We start from the raw sequence: 12,053 nt of genomic DNA, 5'->3' as shown, positions 1-12,053 counted from the left end.
CATGGTGAATTTGTGGACTTGAAAAAGAGTTTACAGAACACTTGGGCTCAAGGCTGAATAGAGAGAAAGGTGCATTAGTACTAGTGATAGTAGCCAGGAAGTCTGCTAAGCACTTTATATACCTTATCTCAGGCAATCCTCTCAAATACTCTGTGACTAAGTACTGTAATTATATCTTTAAGGGTTAAGAAACTGAGGTTCAACAAATTAAGTAACCTATCCAAGGTCATCTACTTTGTGAGTCATATACTTCGTAGTCTTTATTTTAAAATTATTCTACTTTACATTACAGAAATAAAGGACAGGACATCGTATAAATATAGGCAACAGGGAAGGAATAAGCAGGACTTATTTGAGGGGAAGATAGTGGTATCAATATTGATTTTCATACCCATGTTTTGTTTTGTTTTGTTTTGTGATTTGAGACAGGACCTCACTCTGTTGCCCAGGCTGGAGTGCAGTGGCATGCTCATGTCTCACTGCAGCCTTAAACTCCTGGCTCAGGCCATCCTCCCACATCAGCCTGAGTGGCTGGGACTACAGGTACATCCTACCAAGCCCAGTGATTTTTTAAAAAATTATTTTGTAGAGACAAGGTCTCACTATGTGCTCAGGCTGATCTTGGAACTCTTGGGCTCAAATAATCCACCTGCCTTGGCCTCCTAAAAAGCTGTGATAATAGACACAAGTCACCCATCTGGGCCAATACCTATGTCCTTAATGAATTTAAAATATGCAGTAATTATGACTTTCACCTGTGAAGTGATATCTTACAGGAAAGGGGACTCAGAGCTAACTTGACAAAATGATTACTACCCCTCCTTTTCTCCTTGTAATACTTGTAGACAATAAAAATGAAAGCTAGAGTCCACATTTGTTGAGTTCTTATACGGCACCAGGCCTCATTCTAAGCATTCCACATGTTTAAAACACTTTTTCATTATAATCATACTAGATCCTTACAAAACCTTGAGAAGGAGGCAGAATTTGTGAGTGGGTTCTTATTTTCTCCCAGAAAACAGGAGCTGGAAGAGATGAAAAGGGTCGCTAGCTTCTGGTCCCTGGATTAGTACGGCAGAAACTTGCATGACCCCTGGTCTTTCAACCCCTAGCCTGGTGTTCTTTCCACTACACTGGTTAGACTCCCCAAAATATAAGGCTTTCTGGATGCCAAGGGTTATCATGCATGATACCATCCCTTGATCCTGGGAAACGGAGCAGATAATTGTGCTTTCTTTATTGATTCAATTCACTGATCAAGAGCATCTCCCCATTACTTTTAAATATAAATGAGCCTCTCATTTGGGTCTTCTCAAGGAAATCCCAATTTCTATTCTAAAGAGTCTTCCCTAAAAGATGGTCCTGATAAGGAAGATGTTTTATTTTGTATTTGTTGCGTTCTTCGTTTTGGCTCAATGGCCATCTGGTAAATAAAAATGGATGGGATTTTGATGGGGCAGATTATAAACCCTGATGATTCTTCTATGTTTGACCTTGAAAAGGAGAGTAATGGTCAACGCCCCATGGTGCCTGTCATGGGAATTTCTTAGATATACAGTGACATTTTATAAGAGCAAACTGCATAGAGTGTATTTTTTTGTTGTTGTTTGTAATTTGTTCTTGCTGGTTTCCTGGAATGCTGGCCTTGAGAAATCGGATAAAGATTGCAACTCTGCAGTCCACTGTCTTCTGATATGCCATGTCCCATGTGGAGTTGGGAATAATGTTTTATACAGTGTTAATTCCTGTGTTGATTTTAATTTTCAGAATGTATTTTGTTTTGAATTTAGGGAGCCAGGCAGGACTTGAATTTTCCCAGCCATTTTCATCAGGTAAGTAAAATCTCTTGTATATAATTATTTTTTCCCTTAGGAACTCTGACTCTGTTGGTTCTCTTGGATGTCCAGAGACAAAAAGGGGACAGAGATAGTGGCGGAAATAGAGTTGTCTGAAATACTAGTTCACTAACTTACCTTCTTCTCTTTCTCTTGTTCCAAGTATAATAATTGGATATTTTCGATTTCACAGAAAAATATCTTTGTGGCTAGACTGTAATTTGGCCGTAGAGAATTGGACTCAGTGGCTTTTCCCATTAGCTGTGGGTGCTCACTAAACTGAGGTCATAGATTTAGTCTTGTACCAACCATTAGCTCTGCTCTGAGAACGTGCCTGCCCATCTCTTGGAAGCTCTGCTGCTAAGTCTGGTAATAACATATATCACACATGCATGAGGTTGGTTGAAGGAAGCTCAAATTGAAGAGTGAGGTTACTTCGATGAAAACTCAGCACCATCGCAGAAAAGCTATTCATAATGAAGAGCCCCCAGGTCTCTTCTCTTTTTTTGAAGTCATCTTATACAGAAAGAAAGCACATTATATAGGAAAATGAAAGAAATATTGTAAACAAAGTTGAAAAGGGTTTAGAAAGAATTTCAAAGTGAGAAATATTAGGTTGCTACTAGTCCTTGAGTGTTTCCCGTGTACCAGGCATCCTATTAAAAACTTTACATGGACTTTGTCATGTCATCTTCAGAACACTCCTATGTGGTAGTTAATATTATAACCAAAATATTTGCATATAATATTCCATTTGATCCCCAAGCTGATATTAAAATGTAGTCAGGTGCTTCTAGAATGGCCACTGGACAAGCGAGAATGCTGATCTTAAGAACTTACTGAAGATGCCTAGCGATTACTAGGCCCAAACAAGACTTGAACTTAAGATTCTTAACTCTATCTTCAAGGATCTTCCCAAAACCACAATATATCCCTCGCATTTTTGTCTAGCAAACTTCACAGTAGTATCAGGTATGTATTTTTATAGTTCTATAGTATGTATGTCTCTTTGTCTGCCTATGGTTTACTTTTGATCCCTGCAAGATTATAAACACTTGGAAAGTAGGAATTGTGATGATCTGTTGCTCAAAAATTAACTCGCCCCAACTCCCTACTGCAAAAAGCAGGAGCTCTTATTGAAAAATCTGGGCTGAATAAAGAAAAAAAAAAAGAAACAAAAAAAAAAGTGTAAAGAATAAAATAAAGAAAAAAAATGAAAATTCTGGGCTGGTTCTTGAAAATATTCTTTGTAATCATGCACACAAACTCTCCCCTTTTTTGGTGGATTTTGACATGGTCCCCATTTCTAGACAGTTCTTGAAAGACCTGAGCAGCTCTTTCTTGGCACAGGTGAGTTTGCTGTCTGTGAGTCATGCAAGCTCGGTCGGGGAAAATGCCGGAAAGAGTGCTTGGAGTCTGAGAAGGCCGTTGGAAGCTGCAGGCTGAACTTTCTCTGCTGCCGACGGACGATCTGACAAACCAGTCCAGCACCCTTCTGGCCTTAGAAGTGTATTCAAGAAAGAAGTTCAAGAGAAATTATGTGGCTTATCCAAGTCACACGGTGAGTCTCAGAATCATTCTCATTTCTTTCTCTCTTTGCTTTATTTTATTGCTTATTTTATTTTAAAGATGACCTTTTTTTTTTTTTTTTTTTTTTGAGATGGAATCTTGCTCTGTCACCCAGGCTGGAGTGCAGCAGTGCGATCTCGGCTCACTGCCACATCTACCTCCCAGGTTCAAATGATTCTCTTGCTTCAACCTCCCAAGAATCTAGGAATACGCATGCCACCATGCCTGGCTAATTTTTGTACTTTTAATAGAGACAGGGTTTCACCGTGTTGGCGAGGGTGATCTTGATCTCCTAAGCTCAGACAATCTTCCCACCTTGGCCTCCCAAACTGCTGGGATTATAGGCATGATCCACTGTATCAGGCGAGATAACCTTTTAAAAATAAAATCAAAACATGAGTGTGTACTTAGTAGATACTCAATCAGATACCACTACTATATATTTGTGGAGTACCTTATAATTTATGAAATATTTTCCATACTTCTCTCATCTGACTCATGATTACCTTATGAGATTTTGTTACTCCCATTTATATTTGAAAATATTGAGGCCCAAGAGGCTGTTATTTCCTCAGAGCCATAGCTAGGATCCATTAACTGTTCTGTGTTCTCTGTATCCATCTGTATGTACTAACTCTCACAGAATTAATAGAGAAATGGAAGTGACATCCACATCTATGTTAATAAAGTAATAATTCTATCATACATAATTTTTATATTCACATTATTTCTTGCTTTGCCTAAATATTGTCATTCATTGATTCTAGTACTTATGATATATTTACTTGTGAAAGAAAATGATTAGAGATTAACTTAAAATGTTGAGCACAAAAGGTACGTAAATAGCTGACTGTTTAACTTGTGCCTTGTGAAATAAAATCCAGCTTCACAAAATAAAGGTCAAAAAAAATTTTTTTTTTTTTTTTTTTTTGAGACGGAGTTTCACTCTTGTTGCCTAGGCTGGAGTGCAATGGTGCCATCGCGGCTCACTGGAACCTCTACCTCCTGAGTTCAAGCGATTCTCCTGCCTCAGCCTCCCAAGTAGCTAAGATTAGAGATGCCCACCACCACGCCCAGCTAATTTTTGTGGTTTTAGTAGAGACAAGGTTTCACCTGTTGGCCAGGCTGGTCTTGAACTCCTGACCTCAGGTGATTCACCCACCTTGGCCTCCCAAAGTGCCGTGATTATAGGCATGAGCCACCATGCCCAGCTGGGATGATTTTCTTGGCATATCTCTACATCTTGAGCAGAAGCCATCTTTCCTTTAATAACGTATTTAATTTATTTTAGAGATACAGAAATACTTACATTTTCTGCTAATTCTTGTGTCAATTTTGGTATGTTAAATTTTTGAGAGAATTTTTCCAGTTTATATAAGTTGTAAAATGCTTTGTCATATACCTGTTGACAATAGTTTTATATTATTTAATGTCTCTTGGATCTGTAGTGATAACTTCTATTTCATTTATTCTGTATACTTGGGCTTACGTTGTTTCCTAAGGTTCTTAGAACATAATTTTAAGTCATAGATTTAAACATTTCTTCTTTTCTACAATAAGTATTTGGATATAAATTGCTTTCTAAGTGATTGTTTTGTTGTGTTCCACAAAATTTGATATATAGAAATGTTTTCCAGTTCTCATTATTTATTCTTTGATGCACACATAACCTACAATTATGTTGCTTTATTTCCACATATTTGGAAATACCCTAAATAGCTTATTTTATAGATTTCCGATATAATCCCCTTGTGGTGAGAAATATACTCAGAAGAATTTAAATGTTTTTAAACACATGAATATTTGTTTTATGGCCTAGCATATGGTTTATTTTTATGACTGTATCATATGTACTTAAAAATGGGTATTTTGCAATTGGGTTATGATGTGTTCTATAAGCAGCAATTTAGTCGATGCAATGGTGGTATTGTTTATATCATGCATGACTTTGCTAATTTTTCCATGTTCTATCAGTTGCCAAGAGAGTGGTGTAAAAATTTTCTACTATGAATATAGAAGTGTCTGTTTCTCCTTTTAATTAAGCAATGTAAAAACATGTTAATGATTTTTATGTATTTTTGATGGATTAACCCTTTTCTTTTTAAGCAACATCACTCCATGCAATAGAGCGAGACCCTGTCTCAAAAAACAAACAACCTGCACGTGCACTCCTGAACTTAGAATTGAAGGTTTTGTTTGTTTTAGTTTTTCTTTTTAAGAATTAGGTTTCATGTAAAATCATGTACTAGGAAAAGGTTGGTGGCTATATATCTTATGAACATGATAATACTTGAGATAAGACTTGAAGGAAAAATGAGAGAAATCTAAGCAGAGGCATAGAATAAAATATTCCAGGCAGAAAGGCAGGGTTCTCTGCCTTTCTCTTCCATAAATGTGATTTAGTTCGAATCTGATCCATCAGCCCACACATTAATCAGTGGAGCATGGAAAATAGTATGTTCCCAAAGAACATTACAAACCAAGCTTGACTTCCAGCCCTTTTAGAGCAGAGGAACATATTTTAATCAATGCCTCTTGATAAAAGAGCTTGATTCCAGCTACTGCACTTCCTTCATCAGCTCTCCAATGATGCCTGGAGCCATGAGAATATTTTTCTTTATTTTTGCTGCTCTCATTCTTCTTGCTCAAATTTTCCCAGGTAAGAAGGAATTTCTTTTAGAGATAGAGATGACAGTCTGCTCAGGATCTGTCTTTTGAGAAGAAAGCTCAACTTTTACAAAGTTGAAGTTTCCAAGGCAAACCAGTCACTGAAAATCTTTTCCTAAGCTCAGGCACAAAACAATGGGACCTCATTGACCCAGACCATCTCCAACCATAATAGTATCCGGTCAACTTCCCTAATAGCTCTGCCAAGGAGTTCGGCCTTCTTCAGACCTTTAGATCACTTTCCTCTTTTTATAATCTGCAATGCAGGTTCAGCATCTTCCAAAGTGATTGCTTTAAAAGGAAAAAAAAAAAAAAATCCAGGCAAATGCCAAACATATTTGTTAATTCAGAAAAGTACAGCCTTTGGAGTCTAAATTAAACTAAAGTTATGTTAATAGCTTCTTAGACAGCTATATTTTTTTCATGTCTGAGTTGTTGGTCCAAATCTCTTATCCATAGATTATTTTAGGCTCTCTGGTTTTCACACACTGGTTGAAAATGATACCATTAAAACCACTAAACTAACATCTTACTATTCTCTTAAGTCTTTGAGTCTCTCTTTGCTCAATACCAACCATAATTCTATTCCTAAGACACGTTTTTGTCCATACCTCCTCAAGTATCCCTTGTTCTTTCTGTTATGAAGCTTTTCCTGTTAGAGGCTCTCCATGCATCATGGAGCCCCTGTCTGCTCCTTCGTGGCTCCTGAATTTCTGCATTTCTTTATTACACATTCTGTCCTCAGTAGTCCTACCAAACCAACAGATATGGAATGTGTGCTAACCAACTCTAAGAAATTGCTCCATCCATGACAATAAAGGTAGGTGAAGTGAAGAGGCAAAAATATAATTAAAGCATGGACATTGACCCTAATTTGCTTGAAGTTATTAGTCAGTCATTTCTGTCATTCAAAAATAGATTGCCTGTAATGGTAAATAGACATTTAATAAATTTAACATGTATGAGTAAGTATATCAATGAGACAGGAAGATACACAGATAACTTTAATATGAAACGGTTTTCACAAGTACCATAAAAGATGCAAGGTATAGAGAGAAGCCATAGATCCGGAAACTTGCTTCTAACTAGGAAATGCAGAAAGGCTTCCTGGAAAGTAGTATTTGCATTGCACATTTGGAAATAGGCAAGACTAGAACTAAAGATCAGAGCCAAGGAACACAGTCCCCATGAAAGTTTGAGTGATCCCATTGTTTCAGTGACCCCAAGAAAGTCTCAGTTGTAAAATCAGTTCCCTATTTTCTGCCCTCAGTGTCTTTTCATAGATGTCAGACAATGCTCCAGGATAGATAAACGCATTTTAAAGTGTCTTCTCCAATGTATTCAGATCAGTCTATAGATGTAGATGCCTAATAGCACCCTGTCCACAAAACTCATCTCAGACATATTTGATTTACAATAATAAGCATAGTCTGGGCACAAATTAGGACCACCACCATCGCCATAATAGCACAGAATCTCAGAGTTAGAAGTGAATTTAATGATCAACATAAAAGGCAACAAACGTAGGTTATTAGGCCAAACTATATGAGTTTGGATCTCAATGACAATCTTTATAAGCTGCATGTACTCTGTGTTTTACTTTCCTTTCCATAAATGATAATAATAGCATTGTTTTGAAGATGAATAAACTTGTTACATTAATTAGAAACTAACTTACTATAATAAAGAAACTTAGAGTGACTGAAAAAAGATAAAACCTTATTTCTTTTTCATGTAAAAGTCCAAAAATAGCTAAGTTAACTAGGTGAGGGTAGAGGGTTTGTTTTCACCAAGTTATGCTGTGATTTGGGCTGAAGGTCAACCCTGTCATCCTAAACAGGTGACCATTTTATTTGGTCCCAAGAATGTTCTAACAGACAGGTTTAGAAAGTATAGAACATGATCAAGATTACGTAGAAGCAGCTGACATCATTCCGTTCCTTTTTCATTTTTCCAAGTTTGTTCATGTGGACAGAGAAATAGGAAGCTAGGAGCTGATTCATTAGCTAAGTATTCATGTGTCCAGGTAACCCAGGGGCTCTATGGCTAAAAGTCTGAAGGCAAAAATGACTGCTTTGGGACAGTTTGACAATCTTTCTATATAACTGGGCAGTGCTGGACACATCCTCTATGCTATGTTAGAGTTTATTATTATTTGATTGTCATTTGTTCTTCTACATATTTTCTTTTGTTCTCTGCCCTGATTCAGTATTGAATACCCTATACGTGTTTCTTTATATATATATATATATATATATATATATATATATATATATATATATATATGTCAACTGATTGTCCAGATGCCTGATAAATTTCAGTGATCTGAAACTCACAGTATCCCAAGTTCAACTTTGGACTATTTAACAATTTCTCCTTAATTTGAGCACAAATATAAGTCCCTGCAATTTGTATTAGTCTTTGCCTTACCTTGGAACTAACAAAATATCTTCCACATGATAGTATTTCAGATATATGGCAGCTGATAGGTACTGTTTCTTCCCAAAAGTTGTTATTTCCAAGAATAAAACATTGCTCCTTTTAAGATTAACTGCAACTTCTTCCACTATTTTTTCCTAAGACTATATCTTACCAATTAAAAAGGATTCCGGTTTTGAAATATTTTTTCTCCATCCTAATCTCTGTTATGAGTGAGGGCCATTGCCTATGTCTCATTTGCTTGCCAGAGCTAAATACGCGATTCCATTGGTGTTCTTTGCACAGTAAATTGAGAAGGACGAGTATTATGGGTTTTTTTTTTTTAATCTTTCTATCTAAAACTGTGAGACTCCAAAACCATATGCCAAGGCATATAATCTATTACTGGTTTGCCTATAATGTAACAATCTTTAACGTTTGTTATAAATCAAAGACTACTTGCAGACATGGGGAAAAAAATCTGTTGGTAAGGACTGTTTATTGAAATCAGGAAGTATTTTGTCACCTTCCTTGGAAGAAACTTTCTATTTCTGTACAAGCTAGATATGATTTTGACATATAAAAATCTTTTCTGTTTTTTTCTAATTGACTTAGTAAGGACACTGATTATATTGTACCAGGGTTCTGAGCTCAGATAGAACTGTTCAGATAACTTCTGATTTTTCTAATTTCTAGGTTTATAGTCTGTGTTTCTAGGAGTGACAGTAATGAGGAAGTCTGAATTTGGCCTAGGCAATGTAATTTTCTGTTCCAGTTACTAATCACTAGATAACTAAAAACAAATTGCTTTCTTTACTTAGCCAGGACAGCAATTCATAGAACACTGATTTGTAAGAGCCTGGAAGGTCACTGTGAAGCTGAATGTCTTACTTTTGAAGTAAAGATTGGGGGCTGTAGAGCCGAATTAACACCATTTTGCTGCAAAAACAGAAAGAAGCATTAAAAACTAAGCACCAGCTGAAAGAACGAAAGATGTAAAGATTCTCTGGCTGTGAAATCAGTGGGACAAATCTCTCTGGACCTTCTCTCTTCGATCTGCAAAGTTTGGATTATCTGAAGCTGTGTTTCCAATGCTAGAGATTCACCCTTCCTAGGCTGTGAACTTCTTCCAGGCAGGCACTATATCTTGTTGACCTTTGTACTCTCAGTTCCTGACACGGGGCTTATTAACTTTTTTTTTTTTTTTTTTTTCACTTTCTAAAAAAAGAAGCCATTGAATAAATAGATAAAACAGATGGAGTGGAATGGTTGGACTGGCACTCAGGTGAATTGAGTTTTAAAGTTGTAGCTCTGTCTTTAAACAGATGTAGGACATTGGGTCCTCTGTGCCAAGATTCTGATACCTATGTAAGCAGCTTGAACTTCACAGTAAAGGGAATTCCTGCTAGATGCTAATTGTGGCTGCTTCAGCATTATCACTATCATGTACTCCTTTCTCTCTTTTATAGTTAGGAATTGTTTAGAGTGTTTTCCATTTACTTGTTAGATCTAAAACGTCAAGTTTTAGAAAGAAATGCACCTAAATCAAAATGCAAGTTGGCTGTAGATTGAGCAATGTCTGCATTCTGGCTGTTTGCAGTGAGAATTGATCAAAGCATGCTTTACTGAAGCTGCAAGTTCCCCAAAGGTCGTCGAATTCAGCACCCGTATTACAAAGGAGGAGACTGAGACTCAAGAAGATTATACAGTTACTGACTTAGTCACATTTATATTCAGACTTTGGGCTTTCTGGAATTGTCTTCTTAGCATGTTCACAAAATAGCATGCTGGAAGAGAACAGAACAGCAAAAGGCAATCCCAAAGACGGATCATTTCTCAGCGGATTCAGGTGAATAAATAAATGGAGGAAGAGACCGAAACAAACTGGGGAAAAAAAAAAAAAAAGCTAGAAAGAAAAAAAAAATGGACACTTTCTAAAACCTGTTATGATCCCACGATCCCTGCCCTTTGAGAGCCATAACAATGGCAAACTGAGGCATGCCTTTTCCCTAATTTGCCAAAATTTGGAGTCTCAGCTTTCAAGCAGAGGAAAGTATGTATCACAGAGCATTTCATCCTAGAAGACTTACAGCACACCCTCCCAGAACAGAGGCAGCAAAACCCCTCCGCGCTGCTCTAGAAAATTTCCTTCTCTTATCAATTAAGCTGGCTTAGAGATGTAAATAAGAGAGAAAAAAATCTAGAACAAGACAATTTGTAAAATGTTTTAAAATAACAAATAAAACGTGTTTTCAAGAGATCTGGTATTGGTACTTGTCTTTATGGTGCTAACTTTCTCATTCTGAAAACTATGCTGGAGGAAAATATGTGAAGTTACCTGTTTGAATCGGAGGAACTTTCTCTGTTTCTGCATATTTCCTAGAAACTCCTTATCTATTGTCTCAGATAAAACTAACAGCCTTTGAGAATCTGTGTATTTAGACTTTCTCGTTTCTTCTTTTTTTCCCTTTTCTTCTTTTTTCCCTGTCAGCGTCAAGTGACCTGAAATGCAATATACATGTCCTGTCGCCACTGTTTTCATAGCCCGTATCCTTCTCAACCTATAGAAAGTCTTTAAAAGCCAGCTATAAAGGCTCATGCAATTTCAGCACTTTAGGAGGACAAGAGCCCAGGAGTTCGAGACCAGCCTGGTCAACATAGGGAGACACCCCCCGCCATCTGTATAAAAAAATTTCTAAAATATTAGGTGTAGTGTCTCACACCTGTAGTCCCAGTTGCTTGGGGGGTTGAGCCCTGGAAGTTGAGGCTGCAGTAAGCTTGTGCCACTGCACTCCAGCCTGGATGACAGAAGCCTGTTTCAAAAGAAGAAGGAAAAGAAGGAGGAAGAAGAAGGAAGAAGGAAGAAGAAGAAAGAAGGAGGAGGAGGAGGAGGAGGAGGAGGAGGAAGAAGGAAGAAGAAAGGAGAAGAAAGGAGAAGAAAGGAGGGGAGGAGGGGGGAGGGGGGAGGGGGAGGGGGAGGAATGGGGAGGAGGAGGAGGTACTTCCTTAGTCACTTAACAGTAGCTGTTCTCTTAATAAATTACCATGGCCAACTCCAGTGACCTCTGACCAGTATTCATCTTTCAGGCCCTTTCTAAACATTTTATGAGGTGATCAGTCTCCTGCATCTTAATTTCTCTCTCATCTGCCCGTGAGGATGTATGTCTGCTGGGCATTTCTCCTTGTCTTCTGCACACGTTCTCAATCTTCTTTGCTGACTCTTCCTAATATTCTGTAAAATTCTCTTTGCTGGGATTGCATGGACCTGTGTTTCACTCTCTTCTTAGATGTGTCATCTCCAAACCGTCTCTTCCATTCTCATGGTTCCCAATCTTTATGGACTAATGACATGGTGTTACTTCTTTACCAGTTTTTATGACTTCTGCTTTGCTCTGTGGTGCCGTGCTGGGACTCCAAAAACTGCATTTGCCAGACTTCCTGGCCAGTTAGCTTCTTGTCAGCACCTTTAATGAAAGGCATTAGCAGGAGAGTGGAAAACAAGACAAGGAATGAAGGCACTTGTTCCCATGTTGTTTTCTCGTCAGCAACATTCCTATAGCAGCA

At 37.6% G+C, this 12,053-nt stretch overlaps 2 protein-coding genes across 2 annotated transcripts; both read left to right on the top strand.

The window, feature by feature from the left end:
* The first annotated feature begins 1,356 nt into the window (after positions 1 to 1,356).
* Positions 1,357 to 3,390, top strand: LOC101049060 (beta-defensin 105A-like). The gene is made up of 3 exons (XM_003944609.2): positions 1,357 to 1,426; positions 1,791 to 1,832; positions 3,186 to 3,390. Exons 1-3 carry the CDS (start codon positions 1,357 to 1,359, stop codon positions 3,308 to 3,310), a joined length of 237 nt encoding a protein of 78 aa, XP_003944658.1. The 3' UTR covers positions 3,311 to 3,390.
* A 2,094-nt stretch (positions 3,391 to 5,484) lies between these two features.
* LOC101049374 (beta-defensin 107A) lies at positions 5,485 to 10,675 on the top strand. The gene is made up of 2 exons (XM_003944610.2): positions 5,485 to 6,063; positions 9,311 to 10,675. The coding sequence occupies exons 1-2, from the start codon at positions 5,991 to 5,993 to the stop codon at positions 9,451 to 9,453; spliced, it is 216 nt and encodes a 71-aa protein (XP_003944659.1). The 5' UTR covers positions 5,485 to 5,990; the 3' UTR covers positions 9,454 to 10,675.
* The last annotated feature ends 1,378 nt before the right edge of the window (positions 10,676 to 12,053 follow it).

Source organism: Saimiri boliviensis, chromosome 13, assembly GCF_048565385.1.
Source record: "Saimiri boliviensis isolate mSaiBol1 chromosome 13, mSaiBol1.pri, whole genome shotgun sequence".
NCBI classification, from domain to species: domain Eukaryota; kingdom Metazoa; phylum Chordata; class Mammalia; order Primates; family Cebidae; genus Saimiri; species Saimiri boliviensis.
This window is presented reverse-complemented; position numbering and strand designations above follow the sequence as displayed.